This window comes from Canis lupus, chromosome 33 (assembly GCF_011100685.1).
Source record: "Canis lupus familiaris isolate Mischka breed German Shepherd chromosome 33, alternate assembly UU_Cfam_GSD_1.0, whole genome shotgun sequence".
In the NCBI taxonomy this organism is placed as follows: domain Eukaryota; kingdom Metazoa; phylum Chordata; class Mammalia; order Carnivora; family Canidae; genus Canis; species Canis lupus.
The window spans coordinates 6,843,843-6,863,970 of record NC_049254.1 but is presented as its reverse complement, the minus strand read 5'-3'; the positions used below and the strand labels follow the sequence as shown (position 1 = coordinate 6,863,970).

Below are 20,128 nucleotides of genomic sequence, written 5' to 3'. Positions count from 1 at the left end.
AGCTGTAGTGACCTGACACCTCCAGAAAAGCCAATCAAAAGATCAAGGTCTAGCCACCATGAAGACAAGCACCACCAACTTAGCCCAGACATAGTGGGACTTCTGCCTTTGCAGAAGACTAGAAAATCTTCCTGGATGGTCTACCCTGATTTAGCGTTTCCATTTCTCAAGCAACACCATAACTTAAAAGGAAAGAATGATGGTCCTAAAATCACCTTAAAGAAAAAAAAAAAAAAAAAAAAGGAAGCTCTGTTTATCTCCCCAGCTCAGGGGGAAAAGTGTTAGAGCTCAACCTTTCAGGCTCTAAATTCCGGATTAAATAACTATAAACCAAGGAAGCATCACAAATAAAGTTGACATTTTAGAGAAAGTCTTCAAATTGGTCTTCAAAGCATCTCTCATAAACAATTAAGTGCATAAAAAACTTGATTCAATGCAGCCACTCTTCAAACTACTCACAATTCCTCAAGAACAAATTACTGTCCATTATTAGTGAGTTGGCTGCTTTTCCTTCTCTTAAAAAAAAAAGACCTATTTTTTTTTCTGTTCTTTGCCTTTTAATGGTGTTCTTGCCTGAATTCATTAATAAAAGTGAGTATTGAGGCTTTAAAAAATTAGAGTTGTATAGACAGGGGAGTTATCTAAAAATTGTGACAGATCCCCTAAAGGCCCATAACATAAGAAACATTTAAACACCTAACAATCCCTTCAGGGTAACAAGGAGGAGGTCAATGGGAAAGGATCTCAGTGAAGAAGGATGACATCTGTCATAGTGACACAGATAAGCAACACAGTTCTTTTTATATACATCTTTTTTCTGATTATAAGAATAATACATATTTATTTCAAAAATTTTGGAAAATATAAATGCCAGGGCCACTGATTTTAGCTTCTAAGAAGGGTAATGAGAGGTCTAGGGAGAACAATGGACAATTATTACTATTTTTTTAAGCCAACCCATCAACCATGGCCCCCACTCCTGGTTTTCTCCGGCTGCCAATGAGGAAGGAAATGTGCTCTGGGGGGGGGGGGGGGGCATCCTGTAATTACTGAGTGCCCCTGCGCCAAGGATGGCGGATTCCCCCTCAGAATACAAGTTCATGTAATCTGTCTGCTCAGCTCCGACATCGGCGGAGGGCCAGCCTGGTCACTGGAGGGCAGGAGCAGGATTTCCTTCCCCCTGCTAGCCAATCAGTGCCTGGATAACAACTCAATCACTGTGCATTGTGCAAGTACAGGGAAAAAATGCCTCCACAGGGGGCTGCTCTCAGAACTAGTTCCACTCTTATCAGTATGACTGGTGGCCTTGTGGCAGGGCGGGAGGGTGTGGGCACAGGATGGGGCCCAACGAAACTCACCTCTCAGGCCCTGGGAAAGGAATGTAAAGGTATCTATTGTAGAAGAGATTGGCAGGTGAAGAGGAATTAAAATTTCCCCTTGGGTTCTCAGCCACTTGACTGATGTCAACAGTTTTTCTCATGATGATTCTCAAGGCAAGATCTCCAATTTTCAGTGCCCACCAAACAGTTCCACATGGGAGGTCCAGCTACACGTCAAACTTGGCACGTGCCCACACCCCACTGCACTGCTGCTTTTGGGTTGTTTTTTGTCTCATTTCTGATCATGGTCCACTACCTTCCTTGTTACCAAAGTTCAACATCTGGGAGAGATTCTCCACTTTTCTGCTTACAGCCCTGATCTAGTCAGCCATTTTGCTCTGGTATTTTTCTCTGCTCTCCCCCTTTTATTTGTGTTACTCCCCCCCTAAACAGATGGTAGTGTAAAGTGGTTAATCTATTGCATTTACTCCTCACATCTCTAATCCAATCTTCACTCACATTGTTAGTGATCTTCCTACAATATCTTCCCAATCATGGCAATTCTCCAGTCCTCTCCACCCCACCCCACCCCCACCACCAAAAACAGAACTTACTTTACACTTACATTACTGAGTATCCAAAGTCCAAACCTTCTATCAGGTCTCCATCTCTTACCTCATCTCCCTTTGAAACTGGACAACCTCTATATCCTCACCAGAACACTGTACTGGCCATCCTCCTACATTCCAATGAGCTTTCTTGCCTTGTATCTTGATCATACTGTTCCTAGGGCTAGAATACTCTTTTTGTTTCTCCTATTGAAATCTTACTCCTATCTCAAGTGCCAATTCCTCTGGAAAACCTTTCTTATTTTTCACAATCTTCCTGTGAGTTCCCAAAATACTTCTGTACCTCTACTATAGCACTTTATTTTGCCTCTTTTTATAATTATTTGTTATCCCTCCTATACTATAATCTCTTGAGAGCAATAATCCATTATTAGATGTTTTTTATAGTCTTTTATCAATGTTTCTCAAATGTAATCACTCAGGACTCCACAGATTTCCACATGCGTAGACCTATGGAAACCAGTGTAAGAAATGTGCATTTAAACAATCTGCCTGGTCCATTCTTGGGCTTATAAAGTTTAAAAACCACTGTACTACCTTACCCAGGACTTAAATACTGCTGGTAGTAGGTGTTCAACAAAGGCTTACATGACTAACAATATACCTGTTGGTGACAGTCTGCTCCCATATGTTCTTTTCACAATTCAAAAATGTCACAGGCAAAGGATTTCATTTCATTCTTCAATTAAAAGATAGGAAAAGAGGAAAAAGTAGAAATAGTATGTTTTCAGGTAAACTCTATAAAAGAAAGATGATGACCAGACCAAGTAGGATAAAGGAGGAAAAGATCATGTGAAGGGATCCTTTTCTGGGTCAGAATTGGTTAGACACATGGCCGAGTAAGCACAGTACTGCTTGGTCAGCTGCTTCAACCCCTATGCTTGCTAACATGTCTCCAATAATTAATTGGAGAGGGGAGAACAAGGGTAAGGCAGAAAAACAAGAAAGATAAAATAACCAAAAAAACTATGATTATGATCAAGAAACAGGCATCTTAAGAAAAGATATAAGGAAAAAGGCAAAGTTCGTTAACATTAACACAAGTAACAACAAACACTTATATGGAACTTTGATGGGCCAGGCTCTTTCCTACTCTCCAAAGACCACGCAAGTAGGTACTCTAATCCGCAGATAAGGATTACAGCTGAGGAAACTGAAGTCTGAACAGGTAAATGGCTTGCCTGAGGACACAGCTAGCTGGTGTCAGATCAGAATGCAGACCCAAGTCTATCTGGCATCGCAGCCTCTGCTCTAGCTGCTAATCCAAGCCTGGTGTAAAATGTAAGCCTGTAAACGACTGAAAAAATTTAAATGGGTGCAAATAATGAAAAATGAAAAAGGGAAGAAAAAAAAACCAACAACCCTGAGGTAAAAAATCTGACAGATGAATAAAAAGAAAAGAGGACAGTGCCCGCCTGGCTCAGTCAGTAGAAAATGCGACTCTTGATCTCGGGGTTGTAAGTTTGAACCCCACACTGGACATAGAAATAACTTAAAAATAAAATCTTTAAAAAAAAAAAAAAGAAAAAGAGGACAAACAAGGAAGACAACAGTTCGAGGTTAGTTGACTTTACTTTTAGCATATTATTTCTATATGATGCTACGTGTCTGGGATCAAGTCCCACATCGGGGCTCCCTGCATGGAGCCTGCTTCTCTCTCTGCCTGTGTCTCTGCCTCTCTCTCTCTCTCTATGTCTCTCTCTCATTAATAAATAAATGAAATCTTTTTTTTTTAAAAAAAGGGCAGCAACTGAGGAGGATTTTTGAAAACTGTATTTCTATGTTTATTATTGGACTGTCCTCACTGCCCCTGGTGTAATTACCACAGAGAGATTGGGATGTAACTAGGTACAACCACAAATCATATTACATTATATAATAAAAGCATCAATTTCCTCTAACCTCCTCAGAAACTAGACAACTTTTTAATAGAAATCATAGCATTGTAACTCTATTTAAAACCAAATGTTTTCTCACAGGTTAATAGAAATAAGCAAATCCAACTATTAAGTTTCCTTTTGAAAGATCTCTTACCATATAAAACTGTAAAATCTATAATGGTAAAGTTTCATTGTATGGAGGCGGTTCTGAGAAAATCAAGAGAAAAAGCCAAAGCAGTTTATGAAACTCTAGGCTATGTGACAGATTCATTATCTGTTATTTCCATTTTTTTCTTTATACAAATTAGTAGTGATTTCCCAAACAATATAAAGACAAAAGAAATGAAGGCAAAAATATTTCAAAGATTTTTTTTCCAGTTTATCATTTCCTCTTTTTCATTACCACATCTATCATAATTACTTGTGTACTTTCCCATTAAAAAGAGATAAAAACAAAAATACAAAATATTGTTATTCTGATAACACAGCTGGGTCCCTGAGGGAGTTAGGCAGCCTTGAATCTGCCCCCTCCCTGCATCACCCCAATAACCACAAAGTGAAATGAAAGGAGGTCTTTGGGAACCTTGATCCTTTCAACCTCTAGAGCTAAAGTGTACTGAGGGGCTGTGCAGGCCTTGGAGTCAAGAACACTCCTGAGGGAACACTGTTTTCTTAGACAATATGTTGCCAATACATTTCCAAAAAGTTCAAAGCACTTACAAAATTAATTTCATTTAAAGAAAAGGGAACATCCTGATTCCAGCTGTCTAACTAGGATCTAATAGCTTCCCCACAAATGCTGATTTTGTTCTGGTATGCTTTCAGATGTTTGTCCTTCATGATAATATGAAAGAGCACAAGCATCAAGTAAAAACTGGGCTACATAATTAAGACTTCAAATAAAACCGAAAACATTTTCACCTTTCTGTACTTCTCTTGGTCACAAAGGCTCAATGCCATTTAATGACTTGCTGTAACCAAGGAGTCTTATAGATTGCTTGGTTTCTTTTAAGAAACTATAGATAAGCCAACATTTTATGAATTTAGTGAATACATTCCACACATATACTCCTGTTCTTTCTACTGCTCCCTAGATAAAACCAATGCGTCTGCCTCACTGAATTTGGCATCCTTCAGGCCTATAATCCATTCCAAATCCCAATCTCCATGCTGAACTGAGCTAAACATTAAAAAAAAAAAAAAAAAACTTTTCTTCTATGAATGAGCTTTCCAACTTGCTTAATCTCCTCCAAGACATCTGCTTTCTGATGAAACCCAGGAGCCTCCGACTCTGAGAAGAGCATTCACTGTGTGGTCTTAAAACAGACCTATGCAGAGATTCCTCTTGAAATACGCACTCCAAATTTGGATAAAACTTTCTTGGAGCTATTTGACATAATGGTCTATAAAAAATGATCCAAGAGATGACACATCTCAAAGCTCCATACCTCATTTACTTAAATACGTCCAAGTATAAAATTCATACAGGAAAAAAATAAAAACTCACAGCATCATTTTTAAAAGATTTTGCGAAAGACATTTAGGACTGTTCTAATAAAATGACTGGCCTTTGCTGCCACCTAGAGGTAAAAACTATGTAGTGAAATGAGAGTTATCAACACAACACAAAATTAGCTTGCACCATCAATGATCTAGAAACAATGGAAGTCCAGAAACTTTTCGGTGACTGACCCCTACCAATGACCATCATCCTCACCAAAGCATAACAATATAGCTTAAAACAAACAAGCCTCACCAATATTGTGTTCCATACCAATTGGTTTATCACAGGGATTTCAGTTCTGAATAACCTGTGGTGCTCATTAAAAACTCATGCCCATACCCGACACTCTTAGACAATCAGAATCAGTAGGTTCTAAGATGGGATGGGGTGTGGGCATCTGCTGTCTTTTAAAAGCCCTACAGGTAGTTTTGATGTAAACCTTGGAGTCATGAAGCCCTGGACTTTAGTATTAAACCTCTCATACCCAGGCAGGCCAGAGTTCCAGATGAAAGAAAACTTAAAGCTTATTTCTTCTTCCCCCTTTTTTTTTTAAGATCTTAAAAAAAAAAAAAAAAAAAAAAAAAAAAAAAAAAAAAAAAGATTTATTTATTTATTTTAGAGAGAAGGAGAGAAAGTATGTGAGTGCAGAGAGGGAGTTAGAAGGGGCAGAGGGAGAGAAAAACCCAAACAGACTGTGTTGAGCCCAGAGCCTGACATGGCACTGGATCTCACAACCCTGAGATCATGACCTGAGCAGAAACCAAGAGTTGGATACTTAACCGTGCCACGCAGAGGCCCCTTTAAGATTTTATTTTTAAGTGATTTTTAAGTAAACCCAATGCAGGACTCAAACTTACAACCCTGAGATCAAGAATCTGACCCACCACCAACTATGTCAGCCAGGCATCCCAAAACTTAAAGCTTACTTCTAAAGGAATTTCAACTATAGTAGTATTTCTCAAAGTATGGCAGGCTGACCACCTGCATCACATGAATCACCCTGAGAGTTTATTAAAAATGAGGATGTCTGGGCACATCCATAGACAAGTGAATTACAATTTCTAGGGGGAAGGCCCAGGAATCTACAATTTAAATAGGATTCCAACAGATTTTTGTACAATGGAACCAATCTGTATCTTGACAAAGTTAAAGGACATCTCAGAAACCTATCTTGGAAAGGGTATTATTAATGCTGTGGTGACAAGATCAGTCAACTTGAATTAGTCCATCACTGATTTCAGCTGCAGCCACTACTGCTCATGGTTTGGGAAATATGGTTGATGTTCACATAAATGTTCTGCTGTCTTAATTGTTTCCTTCTTCTTTTATCTCTTAATATAACTCAGTGTTACTTTTTCTAATTGTATACTTAATTGTAGAAAATCAAGGAAATAGAAGAAAAATAAAAAAAAAATACATATAATTTCACTAACCAGTTAGCCACTGACATCACTGGTATATTTTCTCCTAGTATTTTCTCTTCAAACATACATAGTTAAAGCATGTATATAGTTTTTAATCCTGCTTTTAACATTTCTGAATAAGCATTTTTCCTATATTTTCAAAACCATCATTTCAAGACAGTATAATACTTCCATGTGATTACAGTACAATACATAGTATAAACTTTTGTTATAAATAATGCAAAAACGAATGGCCTTGCCTACATCTGATTATTTCTTAGAAAAGATTCCTAGCAATGAAATGAATGAGTCATGGGCTGTGAGTTTTAGGGATCTTGAAGCACTCTACCAAACTACTATCTTAGTCATCACTGAGGTTAAGCCATCTCACTAAACCCTTACTGGGCACTGAGTTTTATTATTAAAAATCAAACAAACAAACAAACAAAGGTTCTGCTTATTTGAGAGGTAAAAATGTTGAGTGAACATTTTAGCACTGATGGTGAGACCATGAGGAATACCACTTAGATAAGGAGGAGACTGATATCAGAGTATCAACATCTCACTTGCTATGTTTAGGATTATTTTTTTTAAAATGACAATATAAGAAAGTCTAAAACCTCTTCTAGCATCTAGGCATACAGAAGACTGACTAAATGTGCCAAAAGAAAGTATATTCCCCATATGGTTTATCCCTAATTGAAGGATTCATATTTTCAGCTAAGTCTATGTACTATTTATTTAAAAATCTAAATATGGTTGCTATAAAAGCTAGGGGGCATTTTAAGTAACTAAATATTTACATAAAGAGACTTAACTGCACTTTATCAGTACAATAAAAACATGGAAACAAATTTTGTAGAATGAAAAACAATGTAAGAAGGGTTCCCATAAAAACAGTATTAGTAACTATGATGAAAACTGCAATGCATTTTTAAAAGATTTATACTTTTTGAACTCATAGAAAAGAAAGGATGATACAACCAAAAAGGGGGAAAGTAATCATCACCACCAGCTGTGGATTATAAGGGGAGAACTACAGTTAGCTGATAACTTTTCCCCATCTCTTTACCAACAAGTAAATACTCTTATCCAAGAGTATTTTTCCTTAATAAATGAAAATAAGAGTGTATTTCTAAGTGAATGTGAACTCAATCAAGCTTTCACTCTTTCACACTCCACAACCCTCTCCCCCAGTTCAGATCATTCAACCTATCTGTAACTCCTCTCTCTTCATATTTATTACCAGAGAACAAATATTAACACAATTCTACCTCCACAATGTATCTTCCTTCAGCTTTTGTCCTTCCTATCTCCCCTTTCCCACACAGTCTATAGAATCAGGCACAATTTTTCCTATCTAAGCCCAGTATACAGTCCCATTTCATATCTCAAATACAACCTAATCTGAAGTCCCTTCATTTCTCAACTGTGTCCAATTTCCTACCTAAGGGACATTGCCAAAAATATTACCTCACCTTGCTGCCAAAAGTATTCCTTTACACCAGAATGCCCTCCCATTCCTGCTACTAAAAATCCTAAAAGTCTTTAGAGGCCCAAGTCAAATACTACTTTCTTCATGAAGCTCTCTTAGACCCCACAGTTGAAATTAACCTTTCCTTGACAATTTCATGACTCTTTGAGATTAATTTGGGACACTACTCTTGCTTATCTCCCACTATACCATGATTGCCAAGAAACAATACTGTATTTAGTATTATCAACTGTTGAGAGCCTTGCACACAGTACACACTCAACATATATTGGGAGAATTACTTTACTAAATTTTTTTCTTCAACTTGACAGCCTTTAACTGATGTATCCCCAGAGCCTAGTGCTTTCAAAGAAGCTGAATTCTCCAAGCTGAACAATATCTGCTTCTCCACAAACTGTGCCATTAACTACCTTTTGTTCTTCTGTTTAATTCAAGATCAAGGAGGTATGCAAGCAGAGAATCCCAACACGGATCCCTAAACCAAAATCTACAGGCAACACTAAGCTTTCCCCTAAAGCTCCCCTGGGGCCTATGGATAAATCCAATCACCACACTGGGTGTGGGAAGCTACACATCATAAGGACTGTCACCTCTAACACTTTTGTCCACATGGGAGGGAAAAGGTAAGTCATGCCAACGCACTGTCTGGACACATTCACCTACAGAAGTATCTGGAAAGCTAAAATTACCACTATGAAGGCCAAAGAGGAAAGGTCATCTCTCTCCAAGAAATGGTAAAGCAGCAAAATGACAAGTAATTCATTCACAGGTTGCTGGACCTGGGGAATAGTATCCTGAAAGAGCGGCACACCTACAATTGTTACTTATATGGGTGTATGTGCATATACACACAAACAAGCCCAAATCCTTCTAATTCCTCATTGTACTTACAAGCCAGCCCAAAGCTGGACCATTGGCATGGGATAGGACTGAATTCATGAGAACAATTCAAAAGTTTTCTGGTGAACTCAGAAGTAACTCTTTCATTTCACAGAACTTTACTGAATCATAATTTGCTAAGAAGATATGCTACCAAGAATTCCTAATCTGCTTCAAGAAAATCAGATTATTTCCATCAAAATGGCAGGACAATTGAAATTTTACTTTAAGGTCTAAAACTATGATTTCTTTACAACCAGAAGAAGGAAAAAAAGTGGTAAGGAACAACAAAGAACAAAGAAAGGAACAACAAAAATGAGTAAAAGGTGAACACATTCTTTATGTGAAGGACTTGATAATCACTGGTGTAATATGCACACTTAAGTGCTGGCAATTAGTCCTCTGTCTCACTTCTAGTAAGTTGCCCTTCCTATATATGCCAGGCCATGGAATCACATTGGTAGGCTTACTAGGAAAACCATTTTAGATTTGTGCTTTCTAAAGCAATCAGGACACTTAAGAGTCAAAGGTCACTAATACTGAGATCTTTTTGGGAGATGAGAATCACTGTCCTAGGTGTTTTAAAAAAAAAAAGACAACTTATCATTTCATCAGACATTCTTTAATCACATCACTTCTTTGAATCAGTGCTATAGAAAAACACAGTTGATTCAGCAAAAGACTCAAATTCCAATCCTAGCTTTTTACTCATTTGACAATAAGTTTGGCATTCATCAGTCTGGGCCTTGAGTCTCTTATATGTAAAACCGGAGAACTGAAATAGTTCTTCAGGTTCTGATAACCCATGAATGAATCCAACCAGTCATCTATTAGGCGGACTCAATCCTCTAGCAGTAGTAAGCTCAAGTAATTCTTTCCATCACACTTAAAACTCTCACATTGAATAAAGAGAAAGGTACGTCTAATCCAGTGTGGATAGAGCAACACAATAATGTTATACGACAGCAATTTTTGACAGTTATGTTGTACAAAGTTTCAGTCAGAAAAAAAAAAAATTCTATGAAGAGCATGATTCAAGGTTCTCTATGATCCTGCATTAAGAACTGGAGACTGGATCCTGGGAGAAATTCCAAAAGGACATTGCTTTAAAGCCAGTGATCCTGGGATGGAGCCAGCAGAGTAGTAGGATGGAGCCTCAGCCTGTCATATACCACTGCCATCCTTTGCTCATCCAACCAAGCCTGCTTCAGTGTGCTTGTCATTGTACAAGTACCTCTGGATCAACTCCAAGGAGGAAGAGAAGGAGATGGAAGTCTGGGTAGCATTAAGCTATGCAAGCCAAAGAGAGGGATGATGTGCAGCAGTCCCAACAGGCAAGTGGCAGAGGAAGAAGCTGGGGGAGGTCAGGTGAATTAAAAGCCTGAAATGGAAAAGTCTAAGTTGAAAAGCAGTAAGAGAATAGTAGCAGGAAGTGAACTACAAAAGAAGGTGACAAAGCTCTGATGCAAACATACAAGAGAAACAGTTCAGAAGGAAATGCAGGGTAGTAACAGGTGGACAGTGGACAGTGTGGTGGGAAAATGTGCAGGGTGCTTAGTGTTGGGCCTGCAATATGCAGGTAATATTAAAGGAACAGAGGATGAAAGAATGATGGAGAGAAGGGCCGTTCAATCAAGACATAAGTGAGAAAATGTACTGAGAGATGGCAGTGGTATATGACAGGCTGAGGAAAAGCAGTTGTCATGTGATTGACATTTAAGACTGATAATTATGCTAATGGAAAGAAAAAAACATTGGACCTCCTATAGAGGAAACCAAACAGACTGAAAATGGGAAAAACAAGCATAAAATACTCCCAGAAAAAAACAAAACACTGGGAACATTTTTACCTTAAAGAAGAGCACAAAATATGATGTATGTTGGATATTTTTAAATTGTTTTCTCCTAAGTTAGGAGACTCCTTAAAGGACATTTTCATGCCAAGCTGGCATAAGCTCAAGAGAAGCAAGAAAAGAGGGACAAGATATTGTACAAAGTACTAAAAAAGAGTCGACAAATAGTGACACTTTTTTTAAAAGATTTTATTTATTTATTCATGAGAGACTCACAGAGAAAGGCAGAGATGTAGGCAGAGGGAAAAGCATGCTCCATGTAGGGAGCCTGATGTGGGACTCCATCCCGGGGCTCCGGGATCATGCCCCGGGCCAAAGGCAGACGCTCAACCACTGAGCCACCCAGGCATCCCAAATAGTGACATTTCTATGGCAAGCAGCAAAAACCCATATTTAAATGGTAACAGTTCTAATCCCAGTAAGACAAAAGTCTTTGAAATAACAAAGTCTATTTTAACAAGAGGATTACCAACCAAAACCCATGCTTATTTTAAAGCAATATGTAACACAATAAAAACGCATAAACAGCTTACAACTGGGAATACTATTTGGAGTTCAACAAAATGGTATTTGATCTATAACACAACTGAAATACAAAGAACCCTGTCTCCTGAGCATAATCTATTTTTGCAGAAATGTGGCCCCTCTGTAAAACAGTAAAAATAAAATAAGCTATCCTAATTCTAGACTTAACTTTATTAAGTTTTTAGAAGAAAGCAGATAAATATCCAAGTGAATAAAAACAAATCCAAGTTGTAACAAGAATTTTAAAAACCTGATAGTTTTATGCTGGAGGTTTTCCTCAGCCCTTCATTTATTTAGCTTCAGTGATTTCTGAACTAATCTCCTTTTAACTATTCGGAATAAGGTATCTGATTTTTAACAGTAATGTAATGATCCAACGTATGACTGATAGTGATGGACTAAGTAATGGAGTATTTGATGTAAAATGCAATTCCCTCTGGGATATGTTTCAAATTCCTGTTCTAGAGGACATGTGACATACAACTCAGGTTCTGACACTGAATCTGGGACAGGGGTATGCAAACTGCAGCCTGCAGGTCAAATCAGCTCACTGTTTTTGTATGTCCTATGTTAACAATTATTTACATTTTTAAATAGCAGGAAAAAAGTCAATGAATATTTTACAAAATGTGAAAATTACATGAAATTCAATTTTTATTGTCCACAGATAGTTTAATTGGAACATGGCCACACTTATTTGTTTACATATGATTGTTACACATGATTGCTTTTATGCTACAATGTCAGAATTGAGTAGTTGTGACAGTGACTGGACAGCAAAGCCTAAAATATTTACTATCTGGCTTTTTACAAAGAAAGTTTCTGATCTCTGGTCTAGTGTGAATTACACTAGCAAGGAATTCAGAAACAAGAGCTTAAGAGTTTAATCAACTAACTAAAAAAAATACTAGTAATTTAAGAACTAAGAATTCTTTGAAAGCTGATGAAAATAGGGAAACTATATTTCAAATTGTTTTATTGTAGGAAAGGGTTCAACTAAAGAACATCAGGTAAGAACAGGTCAAAGGACTTGTACCACAAAAAAATGTAATGTGTTGTTGCTGAATCTGAGAGGAGAAATGGAAGTATTTCTAGGTCTTCCAAATTCCTGGTATTTTTCAAGAGATTCATAGACATTTAACAAAATCAAGCAGAACTACTATGCACCTAGTTGGAGAAAGATGTACAAATTTGTACCTTGAAATGCTTACAATTGTTGTCAAGAACCACTTGTTAAATCACTTGTAAGAACCATGGAAATTGCATACAATAAAGTAAAAGTAGCCCATGAAGGTCTCTGTGGATCCATTTGTTACACAGTCTTCAAGTACAGAACACGGACTTCTGATGTAGCATGCCCTCTTTCTTCTTTCCTTCTTCTCACCTTTTAAAATTTATCCTGTCCCTGCTTTTTGCCCTTGAACATCTGTCTTAAAATATTACTTGCATTTCAGTTGAATCACACTGATGTATAAATTCCACAATGTAAGCATATGTAAACATCCTTTAATTCCACCACAGTGTCTAAAATAGGGCCAAACAGGAGAATTCAATAAATGATTTCAAAGTTCATTCTCTGTTGTGTGTTATCAAAATAGTCCAAGTCTGAATTCTATACGTAGCGGCAAAGTTTTACAACATCTACTACACATGGCTGCTTATAGGTAAAATTAATACTATAAAGGCCTAACTCTGGTGTGAAAAGAAAGAGGGAATAAACCAAACACTTGAAGTATTCAAGCTTAAAAGATCCAAGGTGTTCCCCTGCTTCATAATTTCAAGGAGCAGTAAGCATAGATAAAGCAATGTGATTTGAAGGAGATGCTATCCAATTATAATATAACAACAACAAAATTTAAATGCTCATTTCAACAATCTCAAACAAAATGAATAATCACATTGAGTTTAGGTAACAAAAGCTGTCACCACTAGGAATTATCAGCTCATTATAAAGCAATAGTCCGTTTTTCCCTTTCAAAACAAAATTTATAAAACTAAATTCAAATACACTTAGAATAAAAGGTTAGTAGACACAGTTATACAAGGATTTTCAACGTTATTTTCAGAAAGAGAGAAGCAGCACCTGTTAAATCTTTCAAGAGCCTGAGCAAGATTTTGCAAATCTTCCAATAAACTCAATTTCTTTAGATGTGAAACTCTTATGCTGAGATCTTCAAGATGTGGCTATGAAACATTAATGATCAATTACTTAATGAACAAATTCCTAATGAGTGCCTGCTAAGGACCCAGGTACTACTCTAGGCACTGAGAATACAGCAAAGAAAAACAAACAAATCCCTGCTCACAGGAGCTTACATTCTAATGTAGGGGATCATACCAGAATGTGATAATTTAACAAAGAAATGTAATCTATTAGAAAATGTAATCATTTAACAGTAAAAGTTGGTGACAGTGCTCTGCTGAGAATTACCATAATGTGAGAATGTAACAGAGCAGCTAGACAGCTACTCTGGACTGGCTGACCAGGAAATGCTTCTCTTTTGGTGATGTCTGAACTGAGGTCTTAATTTTTTTCTTTTTTTTTTTAAGATCTTATTTATTTATTCATGAGAGACAGAGAGACAGAGAGAAAGAGAGAGGCAGAGACACAGGCAGAGGGAGAAGCAGGCTCCCTGCACAGAGCCCGATGCCAGAACTCAATCCCTGGATCAGGCCCCAGGCTGAAGGTGGAGCTAAACCACTGAGCTACCCAAGGGATCCCCAGGTCTTAAAGTTCTAAGAGAAGGCTAGCCATTTGAAATACAGGAGAGCCCAGAAAGACAAAGGAATAGCTATTGCAAAGGGCTAAGACAGAATGAACTTGGCCTGTTGAGGCACAAAATAAAGGCCAGTGTGGGTGAAAGAACATAAGCTAGAGGGGAGTAAGTAGGAGAAGAGGTGGCAGATATTAATTATGATAGGTACCCCAGGTTGTATTATGTGTGTCAGACGGAAGCCACTGGAGGGCTTAGGCAGGAATGAGATCTGATCACTCTGGCTGCTAATTGCAGAACAGTCTCAAGAGGGACAAGACAGAAACTGGAAGCCCTATTAGGAGTTCACTGCAGTAGTTAAGGCAAATGAGGATGATAACATGCACTTTGATGGAGTTAACAGAGGAAAGAGATGGGAAAAAACCATTCAGGATGTCTTAGAGCTAAAGACAAGACTTGATAGATCTGATAGGAGGGGTGAAAGAAAAAAATAAATGAATAAAACAGGATATTCCTAGGCCTTTATTTGTGAAATTGGGTAGGTGGTAATTTAATTTACTGAGATAGAAGTCTAAAGAAAAAGCAACTAATTCAGTAGTTGGCTTACATTTGCATTTGACATTCCCAGTAAATACAAGACTTCAAGAAGACAGCCAGGTGTTGAGAGTCCTGGCTGATACCTGACAGTTCAGACATGTGGATAACTCTACTATCCAAGCCCAATGATACAACCTGCTTATTTGATCTCTGAGTAATTAATGTTCTTTAGAAGAATAAACTCTGGGAGAGTTAAGAGTGAACAGACACACTTTGATAACAATGATGTGTTAAACAAAAGAGTTTATAAACTATCAGCCTCTTTTAATTAAGAAAGGATTGTTATTTTAGAAATAGGATTTTTACCACTGATAATCAGAATAATTATCTCTGAGAAATTTAAGTGTACAGACTGGTTTCAGATTGCCTGCCTGTGAATCATAGCCTCCCCAATTGCCAACTAGATAACATCAGGCAAATCACACACTTAGTGCCTCAATTTCCTCACCTGTAAAATGGGGATAATACTAATTATGCTATGGTGTACTTGTGAAGATTAATTGAGTTAGTACATATAAAGCAATCGAAATAGTATCTGGCACATAACAACCACTCAACAAATGCAAGTTAGTATTATTATCTACACTCTCCCTGTACTGTACATAGAAGTGTGTTCACACTTCAGTTTTCTAGTTAGATGCTTGCTAAGAGATGGAATCAAAGATTCAGAATGAGTTAGGGAAGCACATGAAAAATCTTCTCAAAAAAAATAGGGGTTGAGAATTTGACAGATTGCTAAAACATCCTCTTTAAAAGTAAGCTATAGGGGTGCCTGGGTAGCTCAGTTGGTTGAGAGTCCAACTCTTCATTTCGGATCAGGTCATGATCTGAGGGTCATGAGATCAAGCCTCACCAGCATCTGTGATCAGTGGGGACTCCGCCTGAGATTCTCTCCCTCTGCACTCCCTCCCACAATAAATAAATAAATAAATAAATAAATAAATAAATAAATAAATAAATAAATAAATAAATAAAATCTCTAAAAAAATAACATAAGTAAGCTATATATATGCCAGTCATTCCTAAATCTCTTATCTGTAGCCTTGACCCAACCCTGGAGCTCCAGATTCATATATCTCACTACCTACTGGACACCTGACTTGTAACTTAATAGGCATATTATTGGAATAAAAAGGGAGGACAATCAATACCCCCTTCAGTAAGTGAATGATCAAGTGACCAACTCCAACTGCAGATTTTAGCTTCACACTGAGAAAGTGCCCAGTTTGGCCAACTACATGAAACCCTACGCATTGTTATCTGTTCACTTTAGCATTAATGTTTTCCAATTATGATTCTAATGAATATCTTGTTTACTATAAGTCACTTCAAATAATTTCTTAAGGTAGGCAGGGAATAAGGAAATAAGTAAAATGACCCCTAGGCTCTGTTGCCTGAGCACACTAGCTGCACACTCTTCAGCAGAGACAACTCTCAGTTGTCTTATCCTGGGCCATGACTACAATCACCAACAATTATGTCAATAGGGTGACATCCCAGGTAGACTAGGACAGTCCCAGCAAAATTCTAACAGCATGGCCTTTCATTCTTAAAAGTATTTAATTGGGTGAGAAATTATATGTCTAACTATATACATGATCATCAAGAACTCTGAAGCACCTGGCACACAAGCATGCATTTATTCAGCTAATATCTTCCAAACACCAGGTGCCAAGTCCCATGCTGGGCTCCAATAAAATGCAGGATTCTAGCACAAGAGTGTAAGTCCTGAATAGCCATAAGATGTATGCAAAAAAGAGTCATATGTAGATCTGGAGTTTTAGTAAGAGTCTCCGAGTTACTTACCACATCTAAGACATGAGACCAGCAAAAATGGTACATTTCCTTAGACAATAAGTAGATAACTGGATATGTTAGACAGATGTTATACATAGTGTGTGCTGGTGTTTGGGAATCTATATAATTTGTATACTTTACTCTTAGAAAACAAGCATAAGAATTCATGACCATGAATGTTAAGCCTTTGTTGTAGATTATTGAATAAATGACTAAATACTTCTTGCTACCAGAAGTGTGAGTGGAAAACAGATAGTAAGGAAAGATGTTTATTTTTATGATCAAGTAGGATAGCACACAACAGAAAAAAAGGCATCATTAGAACTATCTTTCCTTTCTCTGATTTAAAGCACTATTTCTCCCTTGACCTTCAAAATAAAATATAGTTCACACTTTTTAGGCTGCTATTTCCCCCATTAACATAGGTAGAATCAGGAAATCTCAACTGGTTCAGTTGTGATTTCTTCTGAATTAGAAATACTACACAGATTATTTAGGCACATCACCAACAAATAAGCATATCTCAGGAAACATAAGCTCACTATACTTAAAAGCAGTTAACAAAGCAAATGCCCCTGATACATTTAAAGTCAGCAATTTTCAAATGTTACTCTTACAGCTAGAAGGAATCTAAGAAGTAAGGAGACTTTAACATACTACCTTGATGGGAATCCTGGTAGCTTACATCATGGAGGCTGTAGATCCAATGTTTAGAATTTAGAACTGTTGGTTGGTTAAAACCCTTAAAAAAAATTATCTCTAAGGACCCTTCATTTTATGCTGAGGCCCAGCAAAGCCACATTGTAATAGTGGATACAATACGATGTGACTTTGAAACTCAGGCACACCTGTGTAACCTCTTCCTAGATCTCTTCCTTATTGTGTTATTTTCTTTCTTTCTTTCTTTTCTTTCTTTCTTTCTTTCTTTCTTTCTTTCTTTCTTTCTTTCTTTCTTTCTTTCTTTTCTTTTCTTTTCTTTTCTTTTCTTTTCTTTCTTTTTCTTTTTCTTCTTTCTCTTTCTTTCCTTTCTCTTCTTTCTTTTCTTTTCTTTTTTCTTTTCTTTGATTTTATTTATTAATTTATTTGACAGAGAGAGAGAGAGAGAGCGAGCATGCCCGTGGGTGAGCGCAAGCCAGGGGAGCGGCAGGCAGAAGGAGAGGGAGAAGTAGGGTCAGTGCTGGGCATAGGGCCTGAAGCGGGGCTTGATCCCAGGGCCTCGGGCTCAATCCTAGGACCCTGGGATCATGACCTGAGCTGAAGGCAGATGCTTAAGGGGCTGAGCCACCCAGGTGTGTCCCCTTGCTGTGTGTTTTTGAGAACATTACTGAACTTTTCGATTTCTTATCTATAAAAATGAAAGTAATACTTATCTTTTAAACATTATTTAAATTAAGTGAATTTGTATTCATGAAACTATCTGCCACATAATAGACAATACATAATAATTTCTTTCCTTCTAAAGGGTGACTAAATTGAGAGACATACGGCTGGTAGGAGGAAAGGGCCAGGGCTAGATCCAAGAAATAAGATCCCCTTCACCACTTAAAAATAATTCAATTGTTTCTAAAATGACTTCTATATTTAAACACACCAGAAAATATTGCTTTAAATACCAGAGTTGCGGGGGGGGGGGGGGGGGTAAGGGTTATTAAAGTAAACTTGGAACACTATAGCCTGCAAAGAAAAACATTTGTGCCTTCGAGCACAGAAAGAGATTTCCTAAAAACAAAATAGCAAAAGAGTCAGGAAGGCTAAGGGAGGAAGTATTACACAGGCTACCTTTTAAAAAATGACATCTGCTCAGTTTGTACCTGAAGGCTACCCTTCCAGAAACAATACTGTAGAATTCTGCAGCTTATTGGATACTTCACAACACTTATTTCAAAATTAATGTTTGCAGCAAGTATGCATCAAGTGTCAGTCACGTGCAGTGCCCAGTGGACTATATGACATGGGTCAGACTTTGGTTTTATCCTAAAAAAAGTCTTGGAATCTGGTATAGAAGAGGAGTAGAATTTGAAGAACTAAAGAACATAACCGTATATTAAGCCTCGTGGAACTTGAAAGGTTCAAAGCCAGCCTGTGCTGAGGAGTTAATACTTAATACCACCTACTTGGAATGAAATACCCACTGCGCTGGCAGTGAGGTGTTTCAGTTGTGTTAACTAACTTAAATTCTAGTCTTGTTTCTGACACCCACTAGCCACGTGAACTTGTCAAGTTACCGGATATATTTAGGTCTCATGTTTCTCGTTTATAAAACGGTTGAGTTCAAAAGGATGATCTCTCTCCAAACGTCCGTTAGGGGCAGCCCGGGGGGGCCCAGCGGTTTGGTGCCTGCTCTCAGCCCAGGGCCTGATCCTGGAGACCCGGGATCGAGTCCCACGTGGGGCTCCCCGCATGGAGCCTGTTTCTCCCTCTGCCTGTGCCTCTGCCTCTCTGTCTATGTCTCTTATGAATAAATAAATAAAAGCTTAAAAAAAAACTTAAAAAAAAAAAAACCCGTCCTTTAGGCTTTTTATAGTCCACAAAACAGGAGAGGATGATAGCAAGAAAAACCGCAGCTTGTATTTACCTCGCACATATTATGTACCAAACACTGTGCCAAAGAGCATCATTTATATTGTTTAATCTTAAGAAACTGGCATTATCCTTAAGTGAGCGCTGAGGATAAGGAGCCGAAGCAGTATCAGAGGGCCAGGGTCCTGATCTGAACAGGAGCAGATGCACCTAATCCAGGGGTCACCCTCAAGCACTACGCCCAAACTCTCTGCATTCACGAAAAATCCCTTATCTATCAAGAAATACGTAAAAAGGAGAAGCTTAGGAAAGAGTCCTTCCTGACAGGCAGGCAGATCCGAGGTAATGTCACGGCGTTTCACGCAGCAGCGAGGCTCTGGCGCCGCCTGCTCCGCGCCGCTGCCGTCCCCGTCCAGCTGGGCACAGCCCGCGGGGACACACGCCGCGACGGCCCGAGGCTGCGGGGAGCGGGGGCGGGGGGGAGGTCGGGGGCGCCCCGCGGCCGCGGGGGCACAGGGGGTACCTGGGCTGCTGGCTGCTCCCGCAGGCTGCTTCTCCCACCACTCGTCTCCAAGATCGTCTGCCATCTCCGGGAGGGGCCAGATGGGAACGGACCACTCCGGGAAAGCGGCCGGTGTGGCAGGACCCCCGCTGCCTCCAAGCCGGGAGGCCGGAGCTGGCCGCCAGCACGCGGAGCCGCCACACGGGCTCGGTCGCCTCCGCCCCGCGGCGATGACGTCACGCCTGCGCCCCGCCTCCTCAGCCACGGAGCCCCGTCTCGTCGCAGTTTCCACACAAACGCTGACGAGCCCGCTAGGTCTGGTAACTCCAAATAAATCCTCACAAAAGCATAAAGACGAGAAAATGCAGAAGCCCCAAAGAGGGTCTTTAAATAACCTCTTTTAAAACGTTTTGTATAGTTTTTCTTTTCTTTTTTTTTTTTTTTTTTTTTTGGCGAAAAGCTATTGACGAAAGTGTGAAACATGATGCTCAGATGAGTTTTCTCTGTTGGG

The 20,128-nt window shown here is 38.6% G+C and overlaps 2 protein-coding genes across 10 annotated transcripts in view; one reads left to right on the top strand and one right to left on the bottom strand.

The window, feature by feature from the left end:
* FILIP1L (filamin A interacting protein 1 like) overlaps positions 1 to 12,779 on the top strand; it is a 298,240-nt gene extending 285,461 nt beyond the window's left edge. For all 7 annotated transcript variants that reach the window (XM_038582573.1, XM_038582572.1, XM_038582576.1 and 4 more), the window contains one exon: positions 8,666 to 12,779. In XM_038582573.1, coding sequence (XP_038438501.1) covers positions 8,666 to 8,857 — 192 coding nt within the window. In that variant the 3' untranslated portion in view covers positions 8,858 to 12,779. The remainder of the gene's footprint in view (positions 1 to 8,665) is intronic.
* CMSS1 (cms1 ribosomal small subunit homolog) overlaps positions 1 to 19,863 on the bottom strand; it is a 378,726-nt gene extending 358,863 nt beyond the window's left edge. For 2 of the 3 annotated variants that reach the window (XM_038582590.1, XM_038582591.1), the window contains exon 1: positions 19,639 to 19,863. In XM_038582590.1, the coding sequence (XP_038438518.1) occupies positions 19,639 to 19,702 (64 nt within the window). In that variant the 5' untranslated portion in view covers positions 19,703 to 19,863. The remainder of the gene's footprint in view (positions 1 to 19,638) is intronic. The other variant, XM_038582592.1, reaches the window with a different exon arrangement.
* Positions 19,864 to 20,128: the final 265 nt, after the last annotated feature.